The sequence below is a fragment of the Poecilia reticulata genome, chromosome 3 (assembly GCF_904066995.2).
Source record: "Poecilia reticulata chromosome 3, P_reticulata-male-v2, whole genome shotgun sequence".
In the NCBI taxonomy this organism is placed as follows: domain Eukaryota; kingdom Metazoa; phylum Chordata; class Actinopteri; order Cyprinodontiformes; family Poeciliidae; genus Poecilia; species Poecilia reticulata.
The window spans coordinates 15,383,104-15,406,532 of NC_088832.1; the positions used below are offsets into that span (position 1 = coordinate 15,383,104).

General features: G+C 44.0%; 1 protein-coding gene and 1 long non-coding RNA gene across 8 annotated transcripts in view; one reads left to right on the top strand and one right to left on the bottom strand.

Annotated features, from left to right (window-relative positions):
* The window catches only part of cbfa2t3 (CBFA2/RUNX1 partner transcriptional co-repressor 3), a 42,836-nt gene that overhangs the window by 6,866 nt on the left and 12,541 nt on the right, over positions 1-23,429 (bottom strand). For 2 of the 7 annotated variants that reach the window (XM_008405112.3, XM_008405117.3), the window contains exons 2-10: positions 11,431-11,586; positions 8,876-9,117; positions 8,659-8,748; positions 7,296-7,477; positions 5,705-5,988; positions 4,431-4,516; positions 2,831-3,122; positions 2,298-2,366; positions 1,599-1,652 (exon numbers count right to left, since the gene is read on the bottom strand). In XM_008405112.3, the coding sequence (XP_008403334.1) occupies positions 1,599-1,652; positions 2,298-2,366; positions 2,831-3,122; positions 4,431-4,516; positions 5,705-5,988; positions 7,296-7,477; positions 8,659-8,748; positions 8,876-9,117; positions 11,431-11,586 (1,455 nt within the window). Of the gene's footprint in view, positions 1-1,598; positions 1,653-2,297; positions 2,367-2,830; positions 3,123-4,430; positions 4,517-5,704; positions 5,989-7,295; positions 7,478-8,658; positions 8,749-8,875; positions 9,118-9,875; positions 10,072-11,430; positions 11,587-11,707; positions 11,834-23,429 lie in introns of those variants that run through there. The other 5 variants (XM_008405118.2, XM_008405115.3, XM_081605134.1 and 2 more) reach the window with 5 other exon arrangements.
* LOC145551091 (uncharacterized) lies at positions 11,994-13,669 on the top strand. The gene is made up of 2 exons (XR_014086889.1): positions 11,994-12,380; positions 12,510-13,669. It is a non-coding gene; the product is annotated as an uncharacterized LOC145551091 (long non-coding RNA).

Below are 23,429 nucleotides of genomic sequence, written 5' to 3' on the forward strand. Positions count from 1 at the left end.
TAAGAATAAGCACATAAACTTTCCTTAATCTGTATGCATTATTATGCTGAACACCCCAGAAGTTGCATTGGCTCCCATTTAAACCATGCCATCAATTTCCCATAATAGGGGTGCAAGAGTTTTTTTTTTCTTTTGCTTCATTCATCTTCCTATCAATGCTGAGCAAGTTCCCTCCACCTGCTGAAGAAAAGCTAAGCTATTAGTCTTCCACCACATACTTTTTAATTTTAGGCCAGAAATGAACATTTGGTCTCATATAAGCTGAGGACCAAGATTGTGCTGCACCCCTATGTTACGTGTAATTGCAAACTGCAACCGGGACATGATGAATAGTCGTCCTGTCAACTAATTTTCGCACCTGAGCTGAGAGTTATCATGGACCTTTTGGTTGCTTCTCTGATTAATGCTCTCCTTGAAAAAGTTGGATCTGTATTGCTTTATTTCAGCGATGGAAGGAAGTGCACAAGAAATATAAAGCAAATTAATCTTCACATTGGTGTGTTCGTCCAGCAACAAGGATTGCCAAACATATCCTGCTCATTAATTGAATGCTTTTTGGACACTTTGTCATCGTCAGATTCCCCCTGCTGTTCACACTGTCGAAAACAGCAACATTTTTACAAAGAAATAAATACTGCATCTTGCTCTTCCTCCAGATGTGCGATGGGCCTACCAGGTGTGTTAGACCAACCAAGTAGGAGGTGAGGCTGATGATGTTCTCCCCGCCGCTCCCCATTTCCTCCACTCCATGTTTGTCTGAGAGGAAGCTCGTAAATATCTGTCACTTTTCCTCGCCTATCCACTCCGCTGCTTCAAACTACACTGTGCAGATGCAAAATAAAAATAAAAAAATACAGGAGGATCCTTATCCAAACCCTGCTTTAGGTGTGTATGTGTTCCTAGTCTGTGTGGAAAATATTTACTCTCTTAAACCTTTCTTCTTGTTTTGTGTTTTTTGCAAACCCTAAATGTCTCAGAATATCAAACCGATTACAAAATCAGAAAGGATGAATACAAAAGGTAGTGTATAAATTACGATTTTATTTATTAATAGAAAAGGCTATCCAGCCTATGTGAGCTTTCGGAGAGTAAAATTTTTTTTTCACTGAGCTTAATTAAAATAAAAATCAGTATTTTTTTTTAAAAATCCTGTTAACACAAATTCACCCTTCCCAGGGCTTTCTCGCATTCTGCCACACTATGTGCATTATTCCAAGCTTCTCAACTATCTGCCTTAATGCATGCACCACTAAGATTAGTTTGCAAATTTAATTAATTCTTATCAAGAAGACTGCATAGCAGATGCTGGGGCAATTAGCACTTAATGGAAAACACGGGGGCAGCAATATTAACGTTTTAATTCCGCAGAGATTTGGCAAGTCCCTAAGACGCGTTATTACTGGCTGCTTTTTCACACTTCAGATCCGAGATCTCAACCTCAGCCAGACCAAAGACGACGTCTTTGGTTTTAATTAAAAGCAAAAAAAGAGTGCCGCAGCTCAGCGAGACAAAATTACCTGGCTGCAGAGCCGGAGGTGACACATAGGCACACAAACACCGAGAGGTGAGAGATGCTGGGAGTAAGATGTGCTACTCACCCTGCTTGTTTTGGAGGTGCTTTAGAGCTGGGGAAAGCGGCATGCTTGTAGTACCTGTATGAAAAACAACTGCAATTAAAAGAGCCTTCCCTGCCGGTGAAAATGCAGCACAGTATTTTTGCCGACAGCAGCAGCATCTTTTCCTCCACAGGGTATTGGAGTATGAGTGCAACATAATAGTGCTGGGACCGAGGTGGAACCACGGGCCGAACCGGATGGCTCCTGGGATCGGCTCCATCTAAAATACAAGGAGCCCATGCAGAGCAGCACTTCCAGCTGCTTCTATTTGGCTACATAAGGAGCCAGAAAAAAAAATCATCAAGGTTTTGTATGTATAAGCTGTTTGTTTTTGACTTATATAAGTCAGTAATGTAGGGGCTGGTTAGGATCGGGGATTCCAGGTAAGTTCCACCCCGCGCTGTGCTGCGCTGCGCTGCTGCGACCCAACAAAGCCCCGGTGTCTGCATTTTCACTGCAGCTTTAACTGCAGTGGCCTTTCATAGTGGTGACAAATGGAGAGCGTTTAGCCTAAATGACACAGAGGGCCTGCAAGCCTCCAGCCTCACAGACCTGCAGCCGCGAGGCCTCTGCTCTGCCTGTGTTGGCAGCCATGAAGAGTGATGGTGCGTGTTTTGTTAGCCTGTGTCAGGGGGATCGGTGGTGAAGATGGCAGGACGGAGGACGGCGGTCCATTCTTACCGGCTTTCCTCCAGATTTCTTCAGGCAGGTATCCTGAGGGAGGCCGGTGCAAGAAGTCTCTGTGGATCTCTGAAACACAAACACAGCCATCCAATCAGCATACACAGAAAATGCATGAAAACACATCAATCTACTTATAGTTTCCACATCTTTCTGTGGGACAAAAACAACAAATCACGTGCGTCAACATTTGGAGGTAAGCTGTCAAATCCCTTTGTTTTTTTTTTTGTTTTTTTTAACCGTTTCAAAGACAGAATACATTTCCAGGGATTACAAATTAATGCAAACTTTAAATGTGAACGAGGATGCCATTAACATAAGAGTGCAATCAGTTAGTTAAAAATCCAGCATGATGCAGGTGGATTTGTATTGCCTCACAGTGTGAGCTCCAATTTGCAAATGTGCTGAAAAATATGATCCTCTGACTTTTTGAGTCTGAATTGGCGTATTAAATCATTTCAGCGTCTCCAATGAGCCCTACCTTGCTGTGAGTGTTTTGCTTTGCCAAACATACCCTGAGAGTGTTTGTCTACCTGTCTGTCTGCCTGTCTGCCTTTCAGCAGCCGAGGAAGTTCCTATGGGCAGTGACTCGCTGCTGCTAGCTGTGTTGGAGGAGGAGTTGTGGTGAGGAGTAGGAGGAGGAGGAAGAGTAGGAGGAGGAGGGAGGCAGTGCTGTCCGTTGCTCCCACCTTTTTTCATCTCCTCTACGTCGCTGTAGCGGCGGATCCAGTGATTCATCTCCTCGCGATCGGCCTCCTGGCAGCGGCGCAGCACCGTCAGGGAGCGTCGCGTCTTCTCTACCATGTCCATGATGCAGTTAAGGAGCTGCAAAGGCAAACACAGTCTAGATGTTAGCTAAAAAAATGCAATTTATGTTCTTATAGATGTTATTACTCATCCAATTTTTCCAGGAAAAACTCTGAAAAGCAACGATTTAGAATGAGAGTTGATGTCCAGATCCGAGGCAGACTAGACATCAGGTTACAGGCTCGGTCTTGCCTCTAGTCTGCTCAAGACCAAACCAATGGAAGACCATTGCAGTTGTAATAACAAAGCTGCAAGTCCAAATGTTTTAAAAGTTGAACCCTTTTCAGTTTTGCAGTTAGAGGTTTTATAATTACACTAAAGAAAAATAATGTTGCAGCTGTAGTTTCAAATCGTCTCGAGAAAAAGAAAATGCAGAGACAAGAATGAGACCAAGACCAAGTTCTGAAAAATGTGATCTTACTGCCGGTTGGCTCCGACAACACTAATCAGAAAATGGTCAAACAGCAAGTGTATTATCTTAATTCATCTCTAACAGCACATCATATATCACCCAGGCAGCTTGTGTGTTATTGTCTGTCTATCTAGTCTCTGACCCCGTTGGTGAATTTCAGTGTCTGAGAGAATTACAACAATGATATTGTAACAGCTGGGCTGTTGATGAGAACTTCGAGCTGATTCCTTCCCCCCGCTCGGCGCTGTTCCCTGCCAACTCAACAGATTTCCTGTCGTTTTTCCCTCTGCTGTAAACTGTGTCACTCTTTTTTTTTTTTCACAGTGCCCTGTCTTTTCAGCCTCAGCAAGGTCTGCTAAATAGGTTTAGCATAGTTGACATTCAATCCATCTCATTATTCCCATTCTCTCCCCCCCCCTCTCTCTCACTGTCTCAGCCCCCTCCCCTCTGAGTTGGCTATATTTATTTCAGTGAAGTGTTTCTAATTTGGCAGGGGTCCAGGCCTGGCCGGTTCCCTCCACGACTGCAGCTCTCGTCTCAGCTGCTCTACCCAGCTGGAGCTGCTCTCTGCCGGGTCCTCAGCTCCATCTGGGGTCCTGTTTCTAACTAGCAGAGTATGTGTCTGGGTTTCCAATGTGCACCGCTTTCCCTTCGTGGAGTTTGGTGTTAGGAATCCGGGAAGGTATCCACCAATTGTCCAATTCGCCGCACTGACGCAGACCTCTGTCAGCTGCTCACTCAGGTGGGACGGCGGCTGCTCTGTCTGTCGACAGTTCCTGTTGATGTCATCCGCTCGCCATACTTAGATTGCTTTAATGCTAACTTTAATCACTTGCTGACTGTTGTGGTTTCCCCACCCATTTATTGTCAGTGAAGGAAAGAGGTTGGTTGGGAGTAAGAAGGCTAATACATACATTATCGAGATGTTTCCATTCTTCTGCCCATTCTCGGTCTGTAAGACGGTGATCAATCACCTCCTCTTGACGAGCTCCATGCACCGCTGCAACAGGACATCTCCGTTATACTTGCTGTACAATTACGGCTTTGCACAATAGTAATTATTCATAACTCCTAGCTACAGCTGCCTTCACAAGATATTTTATTTTAATTAGACAATTCAAAAGCTGGTGTTAATTTAGCATTTTTTTTAAGCTCTTTTCAGTTTTAAGGTTTTAGCTGAGTTAACAGCAAAACGTGAAATTCAGGCTATTGGACAATTAGATAACCAATACAAAATGATTTGTACGGTCTGTACAATATTTGTGGGAATTCCTATTACTGATGTAGACAAACAGTAGAAGTTAAGGCAGAAAAATACAGGAATTTCTAAATGCTGCTGAAGGTGAGAAAAAAATCCAGAAGACAAATTGTAAATAAGAAAATGTGTCAAGCCTGGAAACCTACGAACAGCAGATTGAAATTAGTTTTTTGAAGCATTCTTTTGTGTCATCTGTTATATATTTGAGGTCCTTTTAATGCCTAACTGATTAGCAAGTCATAGGAATTAAAATAAAAAAACATTCTCCTCAAAATCATAAGACAGATAACAGACTACAAGAAAATATGATTGCTTTGAAGAAAGGTCTAAAAGAAATGAGGTACAGAAGCTTTTTACCAGCCTACAGTCAAAGTACGTCTTTGGCCAATTACAGTGTTTTAATATGTAGTAAATAATCTGGTCTCTAGTGTGTAAAACACAGTGCTATTACTTATTAAAAAGATCAAATGTAGAAATATAGGAAAACTAAATTCAAACAAAGTTTAAACTTGTTTTCACAACTGTTGCCAGTTTTCAATTTCAAAATGAATACAACATCAATTTATTAATTTACTTGGTGAAACTTACAATGACTTACACTTTCTAGACAAATTGTTTTGCTTTATACCATTTTTTCTTTCTAATTAAAAAGAACCACTCATGGTTGTAACTCCAGTCTAATGTCTAAGTTGTAAAGCGATGTTGAAATGAATGACTCGCCTTCCCTATTAGAAAAGCAGATGATCAGCATTAAAGGGCATGTATGGCTTGGGTCCTTTATATAGACCCACCACCACGAGGATTATCCCACTTGCCCGACAACTGGCCTTTGTCCTACTCTCAAACTCCACCAGTGTTAACGCAAGCTCCTTCTGTCTCAACCACCTAAATGGGAACCATAAACTCCATGGAGCCATGTGAATGTCCTACCTGTCTGCCGGTGTCTGTCTCGAGAGTCTCTGTGTTCGCTGTGTCTGAACGCATCCCTGTACTGGTGCGCCAGGGCCATGTCTTCTAGGCGGTAGTGCTGTGGTCCCACTTGGGGATTGGGCGGATGGGGTAGACCGTTGGGTGGGTGCGTTGGTAGGCCGTTGGGAGGCGGGTGAGCCGGAAGCCCTGTGCTGGGGCTGAAGCGTTGGCTGGGGCTGATGGTGCAGGGCCTCTTCGCCAGGTGCTCCGGGTGTAAGCCGTCTCTGTCGGAGCTGTCTTTGGTCCTAAACGGATGGGCACAGACACGAGTTGAACTTTGTTTCGTTATTTTTACATAAAACTTCCAGAATGTGTGACGGTCACTTTGAGTGAAAAGAAAAAAAAACAAAAAAACAGTAGACGTGTGTCACAGATTACAGCCTCGAGTAGATAAACTTTCCTGTTGGAGAAGCTCAAACAAGGAACACAAACATGTTTTCTTTTAAGTCCAACAACTCCCATATGGTGTCCGCCAGCACACACACTCACACACACACACATATAGAGCTGCTTGTTGTTCAGTTACAGTACAGCACGGCTTCTCTAAAGCTTTTCGGACAGCTGTACACCATATGTATCTAACAGAACTGAGTCCAACTGTACACCCTGCATCCCATGCTCTTAATCTGAATATCCCTCTGCCTACTCTTAGACTGCAAGTGTCCCTCGCCCCCACCCTGCACTCAGGCTTAAGGGGTTGTGGGGGATGAAAGCTGTGTATTTGACAGATGTTTGGTTGGACTTGTATACGCCTGTATGCTTGAAAGGAGTGTGTGGTTTTGAGCCATCTGGTCAGTTTAAATGCGAGCGTTGATATTAATCTGTTTAGCTGGATGGCGATAGCCGGGCATTCGGATGAAAATCGCTCTTTACAATCATGGGGATAAAAAGTGAATAAATGCAACGCGGCTGCCCACATGCAGACACACGGATGACGTTTTGTGCGCATACGCACACTGCTCGTGCACGCGTTTGGCCGCGGTCGCTAACAAATGAGAGGAACAGCTGGAAAAACGTTGGCTTCGTGCCCTTCCTCCCCCTCCACTCTGCGCGCGGTACATAAGCCAGAGGTCGGGAGGCGGAGGTGTGCAGATTACAGCGGGATTGCACATCCAGCTTTCAACCCCTTGTTCTGGCCTTTCCAAAAACCGCCAGCCACCGACTTCCCAACACCCTCGCGCAGCACGTCACCATCTGGACACATCTTTGACATATTGGACGGCTGCTGGGGAATAACAGATCAGGCAGAGGAGTGAAAACAGTGACCAGAAAAGGAGGGCAGTCCTGAGTCGACCTTGCTTGTATTTTATTGAGTTTAACACAACTATCTTATTTGGTTCCTTCTTCTCAGAGCTCTCTCTCTATTTTTTCTCTTTCCCTACTCTGTATTTATCCTCCTCCTCCTCCCCAGACAGCTGGCAAAGTCAGGCTGGCATTACGACTGTCCAGACTTCTGCCTCTTACTCAGAGGATTTATCACTTCCTCCCGCTTGGTATTCAGACAAAAACACTAATGCACTAAGATGGCGCATTCAGGCCCCTAATGCCTCACCTGTCGGGAGTCCTTCTCTTGCCGTGCTCATTCATCTCCAGCATGATCTCCGAGGAGTCGAGAGGCGAGCTAGCATTGGCGTCCAGGAGGAGCTGCTCGTGCTGAGCCAGATACTGGGCTGGAGTCTGTTTGGCCAGTCTGGCACAGTGGAGCAATTCTCTCTGCAGCAGGGGCAGGTTTGCCTTTAGTGGTTAAAAGAGGAAAGACAGGCTTAGGTAAGTTGGAAGTTGCAGGAAAGATATAATAGATTTAATCAAATAACCTTTGGAGAAGAGTTAAGTGGACGAGAAGAGAAACTAAAACCTTTGGTGGAACATTAGGTTTATGGGGGGAGGTGGGGGGGGGGGTGGCCAGATTAAACTAAGAAGGGAGTAAAAAGAGAGAGAGAGAGAGTGATAGATGAAGAGACAGGATGAGATAAGACAGGTACCCTGACACATTCCTCCACCATGTGCCTCGCTCTCTTCGGGTTGTGCTGTTGTGTGTGTTGTGTCTGTATGTGAGGGGGGTTATGTGTGAACGTGTGTGTAACAGCGCTGTCAAACAGTTCTCTCAGACCTGTCGGCTTGATATAACACAGGCATCGCTGCGATATCCCAGATGTGAAGGATCATCACACGGCAGGAGGTCCAACACTTTCACACACACTTTCACACCTTTTTCTTTTTAAAGATGTATTTACATCCTACCAGCGATGGCTACAAGTGATGGATTCCTTATATAGACTCACTGCTTACATATAGGTTTTAATTAGGCCAGAGTTTCCTTCACGGTGCCCTGCTGGTGGGCTTTGTTGGAGGTGTGTCCTCAAATTAAGTTCTGCTTTGGGCCATCTATGCAGTGAGTGGAATATCACGATTCTTTTCACATAGAGACTTATCTCTTACATATATAAACTTATCTATTAACATGTCAAAGGCCAGGTAAGATGATGGTGAAGTAAAAAGGTAAAAAAAAAAGAATGTTTTGTGGAGTTTTGCTGTCCCATCCATCGCCTTAGATTATTGCATGCAGAGTAGTTCAAATCGCCCGTATCAAAAAATGGCAACATGCTAAAAATATGGCGTGTCAGCTGCAATGACTTGGCCTTAAGAAAACAGCAATGAGGTAAACAACTACTGAAGAAGTGTAAACTAATTCGGTGTAGAATTTGATTGAAATGCAAGAAAGATATGTGGAGCTCCTCATCAGTACTGATTGAAAAATGTGCTCCTGCTGTTTGTTAGTCGTTAGTTCCTCTTTCAGATTTCACTTGGCTTCTGCTTCAGGTACGAAAAAGAGAGCCACACTAAGCAGCTTCATTAAATCAGAACTGATGTTCAACACTTGACAGAAAAAACTAATGATTGATTATATTTTTTACCTTTAAGAAAGGAATGACAAAAGGCCTCAGTGGGAAGTTAGTGGCCTCGTGAAGTTTGGAGTGAAACTCTTCAATGGTGAGAGTGGAGTTCTGTTTAAAGCAGAAGTGATAGAAACATTAACCTCAGTTAAAATTTTCCACAGCACATTTACCTACATGATAATCAAAGCAATAAAGGAACATTGGGCTGCAATGAACAGATGTTTGCAAAACCTACCACCAGTCCTAACACAAGGCTGCGCACTCTCTCCCCAATCTCGGGGGATATGTCGTTGCCGAACTGCTGCAGCGTGGTCAGGAAGCGCTTTAGTTTGCAGAGTTGTCGGGCGCCACAAGCCGGCGGAAGCTGTTGGTTGGACAGGGAGGCCGTCGAAGACATCGCCGGCCCGTTACTGAAGCCATTGGGAGTCGAAGGAGCACCGTTTAGCGAGGTAGGAGAGTGGCTGCTCCCGTTCAGCACTGCAAAAAAAAAACAAAAAAAAAACCACACACAGCGGGGTGAATTGCAGTCGCCTGTATGGGGAGTCTGGTAGATGTGATGACAACTGTAGTAATTAAATCAGTCTTATACATGGCCGCATGACGCTTGATGCTTAAAACAACGACGGGGTCGCAACTTTCTACTACCTTTCCTCACGCTGCATGTGTGTTTGCAGGAACTTCAGCTGTCTCACAAGTGCTACCATTTGACCCCTTCCAGCCCTTCCATCGGCCCCTGTGTTAGCCTGTATTCCACCCTGCTCTTCACTCACTCAGTAGGGTGCAACTATAAGAGGAACTTGTTAAAGAGGTGCCAAAAATAGTCCAGTGGGCTGTGTTACTTTTATTCCAGTAGCAGGTGTGTTGCTAAATCAGGTCCTGCACATGTCCACCAGCTGAAAGTAGATTTGCAGCTTTGGGGTTCAGAATAGTCACACAGCATTCGTACACATATATGATCACACACGTTCGCTTCTTAATGCAAGCCCAAACAAACTCGTAAATACCCCGGGAGCGAGCCTGACCTCTTCCCCTCAAACACTGCTCTTCAAATCTGTCACGATTTCTATGTGTGCTTATATGCGTATCGGATTATAAGACGATTGTACGTCGCATGCTCGTTGGGTTTTTTTCCCCCATGAAATCTCATGTAACTAGGATTGAACCATGACTCATTTCACAACAGCAGCATGCTAAGCATCATTTCATTTCTGCTGCAGCATCTCTTTGAAATGCACCTCGTCACCTGGTCCTTGTTCTGGAAGAAGCAGAGTATTTAACCTTCAGCTGTTGCCCGTTCTTGTGGTGGTTCTTCTCAGGCATGCTTGTTGCTCTAATCCGTGGGTCGAAGGCCTGAACACATATGGACTAACCCATGTGATCCCAGCACTTGTGTTCTGGTTTTAGATGAGGAAGAGTCGTAAGGAGAGAGCCACACCGCTGACCGCCAGCCGCAACAGGTGAAACAACACGGCCTGACGTTGCTATATAGGGAAGAAAGAACGCTTGATGTCCCTTGTACCCGCCGCCTGACCAGCTGATAAACAATGTGCACCAAAAGACACTTCTCCTGCCAGCAAGGGCATTATTGGCACCAAAAGACAGACAAATGCCACGAGAGACACACCTGACACACAAGTGACCAAAACACTTGCTCACTAGAACTGGCAAGGAAGAAATATTTTGGATTCCTTTCGCTCAATGCGGACGCACAACCATCAAACTAGGTAAAAGGAAAAGCAGTAGAGTTAATTGTGCATGACATATTGCATGCAACAGAAACTCAACATGTTTAGTATCGCTGACTGGTTTGTTTCGTAATCTGGTTAAAATGGTCGGTACTGGCGTGTAAAATACAGCAAGAAAAATAAAACAGGGCAAAGATTAGGAGAAAACAAATCAACAAAGAAATGTATTGTGGTATTTTACAAAATATATCTAGTAATTAGATGTATTTGACAACTTATGGAGAGGAATACATATAACATGCTTGCATCTGACTCTTTATTAAATCAGTTTGTATAATATTTTGGGAAATATTTGAAACAACACACCACTTCCATTACTGGTTGGTTTTTTTTAACCAAATGGCTTTCATGTTGCATGACCCACTGATCAAATCAAGGCAAACTCCTACTTGTACAATTTAAATATTGAACCACATTTATATCTTACAGTAAATTATAAGCAGATTTTAGAAAACTACATTGGAAAGAGCCCAGCGGGACTTCGTGGTACGATATGATGCTTGGATGAAATGTCAGCTGAATGTCACTTCCTTTTCATTCCCAATATAATTGGATAGTAAATGATAAAAACAAGCTGAACAAGTACAAATAAGCAGAAGCAACAATGACAAGAGAATCATGCAAACAGCTCAAAGCAGGACCCAAACTTTAAAACTGCTGTTTGTAACAGTTTGTAAAAGGCTGATTTCATGTTTTTGATATGTTGTTTTCTGGATTCAATTTTCTCTTCCAAAATTTACTCTGGGAAACATACTTTTAGTTTAATTGTTTGTTAATTATTGCCAGTTCTTCTTGCAAAAAGTTCAATGTCTCATCCCCACTGAGCTGCCCGGTCACTGATAAATCACCTGTCTCTGTTTCTCTCTCACATCTGCTTGTTTTTAAAGACCTTCTGACTGTTGAAGAAAACATCCACCAAACAGCACATAAAATAACTCTGGATTAAGCATCATTCAGCCAAATAATTCACAACACAACAAGGATGGATCACTGGATGCGGTTTTGTGGTAACAACTACGCATCGTTGCACACGAGGGAGTCTTACTTGATTTACTGGTGGCCGGTGTGAACGAGGCGTTGCGACTTGTTGCTTGACTCACAGCCGGGGGTGGAGGAGGCATGGTAGGTGGGGTGGACCTGGGCTGGGTTTTCACATCCGCAGGTGAATCTGGCATCGTTCCAGCCTTCTGCACTCTGCTACCTGCCACACGGAAGAAGAAAAAAACCCCAAATAAACAGGTTAAAAATGGAGCTCCGGTTTTTATAAAACCAGAATCTGTGCTGGGAGGAGACAGCTGGTTAAAAGAGAGGAGAGCACTGACATTTTCACCTGCGAGCCATCGATTGTTTCCTTAAACCAAAAAGCCTCATGCAAAGAGCTAAAGGAGATCAATGCGGAGAGTGGAAATGGATCCAAACTTGTATTGTCTTTCTTGTTGGAGATTCATGGGGCCTGAGAGACCCACAGTAACACCTGCTCTCCCTCTCAGCTGCTGCTAACTGAGATCAGCGCTCCTCGCTGGCCCCCTCTTCCCTCACGCTCTCTCCTTCACACATACACAATCCATGTAGCAATGACATCCCAATCAGAGCACCCCACTAACCCCACCCCACAAGTACCCCACTGTAACCTCCAACCTCCGGACACACGCGCACACACACACACACACACACACACACATACACACACCCACACACCTACACGCACACCGCCTGTCCCTTCTCATTCCCCTGCCTAGACAGCCGGCTTGACAGCCAGTGACAAGTGCAGCTGGATCTGCTGCTGTCCATCACTGAGACTGGCTTTCAGCAGAGTTCTGTCTTGCTACCAGAGGCTTCTCTGTCTCCTGCCAGACATGCTGCCAGGACCAAACAAGGCAAGGCCAAGCTCTGCAGCGTGAAGGCGGTGGACGGTGCGGCGACTGACAGCAGAGAAAATGCAACACAAGGTGGGACCTGCTGCAGCCACCAGCGCCTTTCAGGCTCCTGGATCGGGTACGATTCTATGCAGTTCGTAGAAAATCACTGTCAAACACAACGCAGCATGCATGAACTTAAACTCTATCTGCATCTATCTATGGAGCGTTGACTAGTCTTGATGCTTGTGTCCACCTGTCGGTGCAGCTGCTGGAACCAGATCCCCCTGCATTGCAAACCTGAGCACAGAGTGTGATGACTTTTTCAGCCCCTTGAGAAGGATGGAAAACAGGTTACGACTCTGCTCCATACACAGAAAACCAATGGAATAAAGTACATTTTTAATTATGCACCGGATGGATCAGGACATACATGGGTGGTTTGCTCACAATAAATGCCGCATATATTTACTAAATGAATATAAACATGTATCATAAAAACTTGTGCAGGGAAGTCATTATTCTAACTTATAAAAACAGATGTGAGCACAGAGTAGACTTAATGGGCCATTTGATGATTCTTCTGCTGAGACACTGTGAGCGAACACATAAATTTTAAATGCTATTTGTATTTTCTTTCGTTTTCGTCTCTGCGGTAAGGCGTTATCTGTCAAATAAAGTCAAATATTCTGTTTTCTTCTTTTTTCTGGACATGCACTATATGTGAATCAATGAACATCTGTTTTTGATATAATTTTAACTATCTACCGTGTGAAAAAATGATTGAAAACTCACAATTTATTACTGAGAACCTAACTATATAATCAACAAAAAGTTATATCCTTACATTAGTAAATAAGTTAAATAGTGCAAAAAAAAAAAAAACATACTAAAACAAATGTCAAAATCCATTTTTGCAATTTCAAAAAAATCTGAAAAAAAAAAATCTATTGTTTGCATATACATAATCTGATTTATAAAGCATTTGTAAGCCTTAGAATAGTAAAGCATTTTATTTCTCATTTGCTATGGCTGCTGGTATTTCTCAATTTGCTATTCGTGGAAGATTAAAAACAGAAATATGAGATGATATTGTAGGAAAACTAATCAATGGCACATATCAGTAAACCAAGGCAAACTGTTTACGTACATTAAATTCCCTAATTGTTTTCTTTATTTTGTGTTATAGTATAAAATAAAATGATAACCATTTGATTTATGTTCCGCACTTAATTTCTTCCCTTTCTGGAGATGTGCATGCACACCTGAAAAGGTAAAACCTGAAACTCAGGACAACACTAAGAGATGGTTGATCATTTTCTCGCTGCCTTCTCTACAACAGGACCAAAAATACATTTTCCTTAAATATTTTCAAAATGTCACTATCCACATTCAAAAACATCATATATATATATATATATATATATATATATATATATATATATATATATATAAAAAAAAAAAGCATCTGTCATCATTGTCCTCTTGGTGGCTTCAGAGATAATCTCTTGAACCTCTACAAATAAAAAGAGAACCTAAACCATTGAGGTAAATGACCTAAAGAGTCCTGACTTTTACGCTTCTGAAATCCTGCGTGTATATGTTCCTGTATGAATGTATCTGCTATCATTAAATCACCTTTGCATAATTTGTTTTTCATTTCATCTGTTTCTCTAAACCCCCCCCTCCCACCCACCGCCACCATGTCAGTTGGCCTCAGCTCGCAGTAAGCCTATTTCTGAGAGCTCGCGTAGCAGCATTCAACAGCTGGTGTCTGTATTTAAAGAGCGCCACACTGGAGTATGTTGTACGAGGGCCATTGACACAGTGATCCCCAAGAACACGAGGGGTGCTCGGCTGTTTGGCCCATGCCAGACGCTCTCAACATAAACACGCAAAACAGAGGCAGACGGGGGTCAGCTGCCATAAATAGATGCAACCATTCTTCAATACAGGGTTACATGCAAAAGCAGACGTCCAAGATGGTAGATTTGTCACACCTTCAGTGATTTTGTTGTGTTTACGAAGTCAGATTGTGACACCTGTGCCCATGTTTGTTGGTTTGAATACATACAGTTATACTTTGATGAACAAATTATGAGGAGAAAGGAAAGGAAAGGAAAAGAAATAGGAAAGGAAAGGATAAGGGGACCATCCTGTCTGTCTGCCCCCACCGCGGGATTATGGACAGCTGTTTAATCTGACCAGCTCCAGAGACAGGACACACATGCACATCATGCTCTGGATTTTACTTTTAATACATTAGGAAGTCTGCTTGGTCTGAAACCCCATCTGTGACCACCTGTGATTCCACCGTGCTTTGTGCTGGAGAACAAAAGCCGTACACCAAAAAAGAGGAGAAGCGAATCACCTGCAGAAGTTGACCTGTTTTGGAGGTTCAGGTGTAGCTTTTCGAACACGTACGTCTGAAAGGAGCCACTTTGAAACCAATGCGGGCGAAAATAGATCCACTCAATTCTACAGCCATCTGTCCTAAATACTCCTGCATATTAGGCTGAAAATAAACCAGCGTGGTACAATCATTACCTACCTCGCTGCTGCTGCTGCTGCTGCTGCTGCTGCCTGTGCTTGTTTGTCTGTGTTTCTCAGACTCTGAGAACAGCTGTATGTCTGTACGGTTTGACGTAATCGGGGCTAAAAGATTGCTCACCAAAGAAGCAGTCTGCAGTCTGCGTTCTAAAAATGTTCTCTGTCTTCTGCTCTCCCCTTGTGCCATGATGAAACGAGATGAAAAACAATTCGCTGCAAGAGGCACTAAACCGCAGAGAGCACGCCGAACAACTGGATGCGTGCAGTTCGGTGGGTTTCTCAAACTTTCTGAAATCCTTCTGGAATCTCATTAAAGATTTAAAGACACAATCTCTCATTTGAGCGCCGTCAATACAAACATATGTGTACAAATCGTTTTACATTAGACTGCCCTTCTGAGGATGGATTTAAACTCATTGTACATCTCATTTTGTGTGTGTATGCAATGTATATATATATGTGTGCATGCCCATGTGCATTTCCTCTGAAAATGCAGCTGCAGCTTATTAGCTCTGGCTAACCGCTGCAAAACAGTTCCCTTAAAACCCCCTCGCCTATTCAATCTCTTGTACTCCACAGAGACTCCGTCGGTGACCACATAGGCCTCAAACTCCCTGTCTGTCTCTCTGTCTCTCTCTTTTTCTCTCTCTTTCTCCGTCTCTTGCTCCCGCCCTCCCACTGTAATTCCCCCAGTCTCCAGGAATGCTGTTGTTTTTAATTTCTCCCAGCTGCTCTGGCTGGCTGCCCAGCCGCCTGCCTTTCCACATCTGTTCCCTATCAGGCCGCTGTGGAGTCCACACAAACAGAGAATAAGCCCCCCCTGCCGTTCCCCCCTAAGGTCTTTATATCAAAACATTTTGGGATTGTAGCTCTGTCCCTTAGCCATGAGACTTATGGGTGCAGAACCGCCCACTTTTTCTTACAGGCAGAAAATTACATTTTTTAGGAGAAACAATACAGTTGGCCCAGAACCAAAACACCATCTGACAGCTACAAAGAGCAAAAACAAGCATGCTTTCTACATCTGCCAATGAGTTTTGTGTTTTAAAACATGCCTGCTATCTGACAGAGTTTTGATTCTATCACAGGTGAGATGGGAATGTGTTTATATCCTTTCATATGTCTGCACAGGAAGCCGCTCTTGCAGCGAGATCGCAGACTCTGGTTCATCTTGTGCTGATTTGAAGTTCAGAGTCTTTACAGCCCTCACTAATAACAGGGTGGGAGACAGACCAGTACTTGCACATGCTTTTAGACGTTTGTCTGTGTAAGTTAATGCATTTCGGCTACTTCACTCCAATCTCTAAAACAGGCTGTTCCTGTGGTGGAAAAATCACATTTTTTTGTTCATGAAACATACAAAAAAGCCAACAAAAAAAAAAACCCTTACAAGTCTACAAAATGCTGTTGCTTTTGTTGAGGACAGAAACACAGACATTTTCCCGTGTTTCTTAAGAATCGCTGTGACAGTACGCAGAAGCGGCTGAACAAACACGTTGAGCACAAAACAAAGCTGGGGAATGGGAGGACTGGGGTTGCGGGGTTGCGTATTTGTGTGTGTGTGTGTGTGTGTGTGTGTGTGTGTGTGTGTGTGTGTGTGTGTGTGTGTGTGTGTGTGTGTGTGTGTGTGTGTCGGGTGGGGGGGTCATCTGTTCTTCCCACTAAGCATTGAAAAAAAAAATCCATCCTGTCTTTGATCAGATTACAGCAATCAAATCACCGAGAGGTCACCAGCTTTTTCAAGTCCAACGCATCCAGATCTTCTTTTATTGGTTAAACTGGCAAGAAAAGCAGGACTACCTTGAGGACAAGCGGGGAGGGAATGATGAATCAAAGGCAATTTATCCGGGGCCAGAGGTGCTAAGGTTAGAGGAGTTGTATTTCTGTCTCACCAAGCTGCAGGGATTCTGTCATACCGAGCTTATATCTGCGAGAGCTGTTGATGTAATTGTATTGAAGTTCTAGCGACCATCTGTTCTCCTTTGGGAGGGCCTGGCTCCTCTTGTCGGCAGTGAAGTGGTTATGTGCAGCATATCACTGCTGCCGACGTGCTCGCGGAGAAAAAACTTCCTTTTCAGATTTTCCCAACGGCTGCTAATAAAATCCAGATGCTAGACTGGAGCTGTTTCTGCCTCCCTCCCCGCCTCCCTCTCTCCTCCTTCCCTATCTTCTGTCCCTTTTCATGTTTTCTCTTGCTCCCCCCGCGCCTCCTCTTTGCTCTCCTGTCCTACGTTGCTAATCATTTATTAGGCTCTTTTCATCTACCTCTCCTCCCATCGCTCTTTTCCTCTCTTGCTCCAACCATCCATCTATCCTCACCTTCTCTTTTTTTTTTTTTTTTTTTACTCCAGCCACTAAACCCGGAGCCATTCCTAAATAAAGGAAAGTATTTGTGACATTTGGCCGAGGCAAGCCGTGCCAAGAACAACTCCTCAACTAGCCAGACACATCTGGACTTTGTTAGGACTGCGCAGGGCACTGGTACCGACACTGGCTACTCCATCACACGTGTGTGCACAGAAAATTCCCCATTAGCTTCCATACTGCAAGCTGGCCTGCATGCTTTCTTATGAAGCTTGTTTTTTTTTTTTTTTACATCAGACTGAAAACTGTAATTCTCTCCAGACAAGTTTGCAGCTGCAAAGTCTCAGTTGTACTTGTTAGTATGTTGTTTACACTTCCAATGGCACTAATATACAGAAAATACAGTTTAACTGCATAATAGTCCAAGAACATGACTACTAGCATGTATTCTGTGTATGCATGTGAACTACATTCGGGAGCATCCTTGCGTGTGCATGTGTTTTAGTTCTTAATGTATCTCTCTGTGTGTGTGTTGGTGTGTGTGGCTCCAGGGCCCCTGTGTGAGAGAAGCTGAACACCTGAACATCAATAACTGTCATGCGGGCCACCTGGGACCCCACAGCCAGCTTGCACCACGGGCGCACAGCCATCACCAGCACAGCTGCCACAGAGCGGGGAGGGGGTGAGGGTAGGGACAGGCAGAGAGAGGAGGGGTGGGGGCACATATGGGGGCGGAAACAAGACAGAAACACACACATGAGGACATTACTATGTGAGTTTGTTTGCATCTGGGATCAGAGAGACAGACAGACATAAGAGAAAAGTAGAATTGTAGCTTCTGCTCTGGATGATGGAATAAAAAAAACTCTCCTTTGTTCCCACTCATGTACATCCTCTCCTCTTAATCTTGTCAGCTGTGAGTCTAATTTTGCCAGCTGAGAGCTCAGCCTCAGGCTGTCGTAAACTAACATTTGATCAGACTTTCTGTTCTCCATTTCTTCTCCGATGAGCTCCATCAGTCGAGACATACATTATCTTACTATCTAGTGTTGTGTTCATACAGTGGGGTGTGAGACAGTTATGTAAAAGTGTCTAGGTTCTGGGCCACGTGGCAAAACTTGTTGAATAATGCAAAGGTATGTGAGGTAATAGTGGTTTAAGAAGCAGAAATCGACCCAGGGAGGTGGTGTTGGGGAAAAATCTGAACGTTTTTCGTTAATATATAATGTAACTAACAAAACTGGTGTGATAATTTACATACATTTTCTTGGTAGGCAATCAAATTCCCATCAGTTTAAAATGTAGTACAATTTTGAAGACTATGTAATGTCTAAAATAGAAGTTGTTTAGTTGAAACTGTAATAATTTTAAAACATCTTTTCTTGCATTTTCTCTGGCAAAAACAGCTAAGCTGTACCATTCATTGCAATGACTGTTTAACAGCTCTGAAGTTTGGCTAGTTAGCAAGTTTGACCGTAGCGTTAGCGCTGACGTTAACTGACTTACAGCTGAAATTCTTGCTCCAACACAGAAACTTTCTCAGCGCAAAACATTTTAATCTTTCACTAAGGTGATATATTAGTTCAAAATACAACCCAGACGAATGTATCAGGCTTACTGTCTTCAGCTGGACATCACACACAGCAACTAATAGCTACAGAACCAAGACATTCAGACAAATTCTGTTGCAAAATAAAATATTAAAACTTGTTGAAATGCAATTATCTTGAACATTAAATTTAAAAACTATTATACGATAGGGACATTTTTATTTGAGAATAATTATAATATTTAATTAAAGATCCTTTTTTATGGTGTAAAGGTTTTCCTAAACCTTCTGTTTTTCTGTTTTGGAAAGTCTGAACTGCTGATTGCAATTTCCATTCAAACAGCTGTGTAAACAAAATTCCACCGTTTAATGATGTTAAATATTTTTAACGGGGGAAAAAAAGGGACATAAGGTCCTTGAATGAGGTAGTAGCTCTAAATCTACAAGAAACGTAAATCTATTTTTCAAGGAATCTTTTAATCCATACACACCATAAAAATATTGTTTCATAATTGTCCAAGCATGTTTAAGCTGAGCGCATTCCCACCAAACGATCTCCCCCATCCAAACACCTGCAGCCTGAGCCAACGCCTATTAGCTCATCAGGCTTTTAATTACTCTGTTAATTGCACACAGGCAGCATGAAGGGCAGCCTGGGAATAGGGTAAGGGGAGCCTCCTGAGGACCCAGCCTGACAAGCCTGACAAACAAAGGAGTTTTTTTTTTTTCTTGCCAGCAGCCACAACAGTGCAGTTCTGGAGGCCGGGAGGAGAAGACAACCAGGGGACAATAGCTGCAAGCGCCTCGTCAGCAGCACCGGGTCATATCACCTCCTGTTCACATCGGCGGGGTCTGCAAGCCGAGGCTGTGGACTGAGTGAGGAAGGATGCTGGGAGAAAGATGAGACAGATAGACTGAGCAAAGAGAGCCGTGCTACATCTGTGAGCCACATCTGGATTACTTCATATTGGTCACAGGAGAGGCGGGAGGCGGGGGCCGGAGGGGTGGCTGAGAGGAGCAACCGTGGGAAATGTCCCACTGTAAAATTTTAGGGCACGGGGGCTTACTGTATTTGTGGGAGAGTTTAGAGGGGAGTCTCCACAGAGTGACCCGTCCGTCACAGAGCTCTGCTTCTAACACAAACATCCTCCAGATCTCGCAAGCTGCATCCACACACACACACGTGAAACAGCGAGGACGGCTTGAGAAACATTTTCCTCGGGGTTATATGGCTCGTATCCTTCATCCTTAGAACATGCCTGTGTTGATCTTTTCGGCGTCTCTCCCTGGCAGCAGATGTCCTCCCTCCGTTCTTTCCAGGAGGGGTGTTGAGGAGGTGTGTCCAGGAAACAGTGGCCGATGCTGGCTTCCTGTGTGACAGGTGTGCAACGGAGGCCTGACAGCTGCTGTCCTGTTCCCGCTTTCCCTCCGTTTTATTCCTCTCCCCCATTCGAGCCAGCTGCAGTGGAGAGAGCGGCTCTGTTTGTTCTTACATCACCGCCGCTGCCTGCTGATTTATGGAGCACAGAAGTCTCAGATTAGACCCTGGCAACACGCGCATCACAGCAAAACGCAGCATCTTTTCATCTCGTTTCAGACCCCCGACTCTTTGCATGTTGAACCGCTTTGTGTGGCGGTAAAACCTGACACTGAGCTGTCACTAACCGCTAAGACAGGAAAACAAACAGGAGATTAGTCATTCTCCAGCTTGATGTCTTGTATTTCATTTCATTCTGTGTTAAATGTCTGCTCTGTCACTGTGGAGCTGTCAGCGCTGACAAAACTGTCTGCAGCCTGAACTGCTCCCCAGCCTGCCAGCTCTCTCATACCTCTTCATTTGGCCTGCAGGCACACCAACAAAAGTGGTTGACATTAGCCAGGCGTTGGCTGGTAGGGCGCTGTGCATCATCAGACAGGGATCCCATAGTTTTCACAACTCCCCCTCCTCCCCCCCAGTTCTCCACACACACACACACACACACACACACACACACACACACACACACACACACACACACACACACACACACACACACACACACACACACACACACACACACACACACACGCATACAAACCACTAAGAATGTGGTGGACTGCAGAGAGGAGGGGTAGGGTGTATTTAAGTGACAGGTTAGAGAGGAGCTTTGACAGTTTCTCCATTTAGCCTACAGCCTGCTCATGCTGGAAGCTGCCAAAATAAATACCAGCTATTCCTCCGGGACACAATCCGACTACAGGACGCCGCCACCGCCACAAAGAAATAAAAAAAATTAAAAAACTCCCAAAAAATAGAGTGAGCTGGTGGAAGAAAGAGGACAACTGATGTGCTAATAACATGCCTATTACACGAAATAATTGACTAATTAACACGGCCCACTGTTATGTCACGGACAGAAAGTTTACATTGAGCATCCTGCCACAATGAGGAAACTTGTCTTTAGTGAATTTTGTTTAGATTTGCTAAATATATGGATCCAAAGGGCATAAAAATGTCACCTAGAAATTGTACAGGAGTCTCAAGTCTTAAATTAAGTTCAAGGTAAATGACAAAGAAAACGTCCGACTTTATATTGTGACTCTTTCTGTCAAGAATAAGTAAGTTACGAATCTGTAATATCTGTATGTATTCTCTGCGCCTCGACATATTACTCCATGATATCAGGAAAACATGGTTTTCCAACACTACTGGTAAAAACTGCAGTGGCGATACTGATTATGATTAATCTATTTTCTGACTCTTTGCTTACAGTTCCACAATGTTCCCATGCGGCCCTACTTTGTGTGCAAAATCTGGAGTAAAAACGGTCAAAGTCAGATTGGAAACATCTATCAATCTGACCTCCATGCAAATTAAACGCATTTAATAAGTACTGAAGAAGTCATTCTGGTCTTTTATCATCTATTTGATTTTTGCCTAGGCTAAGAGTTCATATGGGTCACTGTTGTGAAGTTTAGACTTTGAAGATGGAAACACAGTAAAGCATACCAGCTGTGTCTGACACCAGCCCAGTAAAACTCTGTTTTATTTAATTGAAACTGACCACAAGCAGAACCGTTTAATGGCGCTAAAGTTGTAATTTTAGTAATAACTTGCTCATCAAAGTGACTGCCACTCTTTGACACATTAGAAAAATCTGTGACCTCTCTTTAGTACAGTGCATGTGTCTGTAAGCTGTTAAAGCGTTTAGGGGGACAATACATTTATGTCAAAGGACTCAGTTTGTCTGAATGTGCTTTTTGTGTGTGCGTGTGTGTGTGTGTGGGGGGGGGTGTGCGTGCGTGTGTGTGTGTGTGTGTGTGTGTGGAGAGAGAGAGGAAGGAAGGCTGGAGCCGAGATTAAGGTCTGTGCGACTAACTGGTAACACAACGGCACTCAGTGGCTCAGCTTCCCATTTGAAGAGACGGAACCATCTGTGTGGCACAGGATCTGTTTCCAGGAGATAACAGCATTTTTAATTTTGCAAATAATGCAAGGAGACAAACAGAGCGAACGTGACAGACATGCCTTCCTTCCCACTCTGCGGCTGCACGCTTCGCCGTTGCAGCACTTCCTAAGATTTCCAGTGAGAGGATTTCTTTGGAGTGGTCCATGTCCAGTTTTTTCTTTTCTTTCTTTTTTTTTTTTTTTGCTTGTTTACCCCCTTCGCTTGTGATAAAGGTCTCAGTTGGAGGCAAAAGGGGAAGGGAGGGATTCATTTTGCGAGTTATGGGTGGTGATATGAAGTTCTCTTTTTTGCTGTTGACCTGTCCTCTTGATTAAAACAGAATCCAGTGCTACTGTAGATTAGCCCAGCTGTTTCCTCAGTCCGACTCCGAACTGAACACACTTCCTACCGTGAAGTCGGCAGGGCGGGAGGTGCAGACGGTGCAGCGAGGAGGCTGAGAAAGAGAAGGTGAAGAAGGTCGACGGAGGGTCAGAGGTCAGCGGGCATGCGGGGATGTAAAAGGTGAGGACAGAGAGCAGGAGGTGAATCTGGCACAACATGAGGAAGGGAGGAGGAGGATGTGTTTTTCTTAGCCCGCAGCTGTCAGTAGGTTATGCGTTTTAGCATTTGCTTTTTAGTTTCTTCAGGATTGGTAATCTGGAGAAAGCAGCAGAAATCATGACCGCGTGTGCGCTGTGTTCGATCTCACACGTCCCCGCAGTGAAAAGTGTAAAGAGAGAAAGAGTGATACTCCTAACACACGATTGTGGCTCTGCTTGGCCTCCGCCCTCTGCTTGGCTCCCACGCTGAGCCGTCAGCGGGCCAAGCATCCAGAGAGTGTGTTTCTCATTCCATCAGATGTTGGGAAGCTGCCTCGCTTCTTGACTCTGGTCTCTGACATTCTCAGTCTCCCCAGAGAGGCTGGGCAGCCTTGTCGCAATAATATCAAACACATGTGGACCAGGGCAGAGCAGACCAACATACAGCTACACACACACACACACGCACACACACACACACACACACACATGGACGAGGACCGAGGCAGCCAGAACCTCAGCAGGAGGCTTCATAGCAGGATAACATTAACCGCCAGTATAGTCACCTCATATATTGCTACCATATTTACACAAAACAAACAATGTTTTTGATTTATCTGTATTGTAAAATCAAACTTAGAAACAACATGGAGCTCCAGTCCTGCTCAAAAATTCATCTCCCTTTATGTAATAAACGAAAAGAATACCAATGAAATTATAGTTAACATCTCCAGTCAAACACAACCTATCATCAATGCCTTCAGTGGTTTTATGAGTTCACACTCAGGCCCAACAAGTGGAAAATGTTTCAACATTCA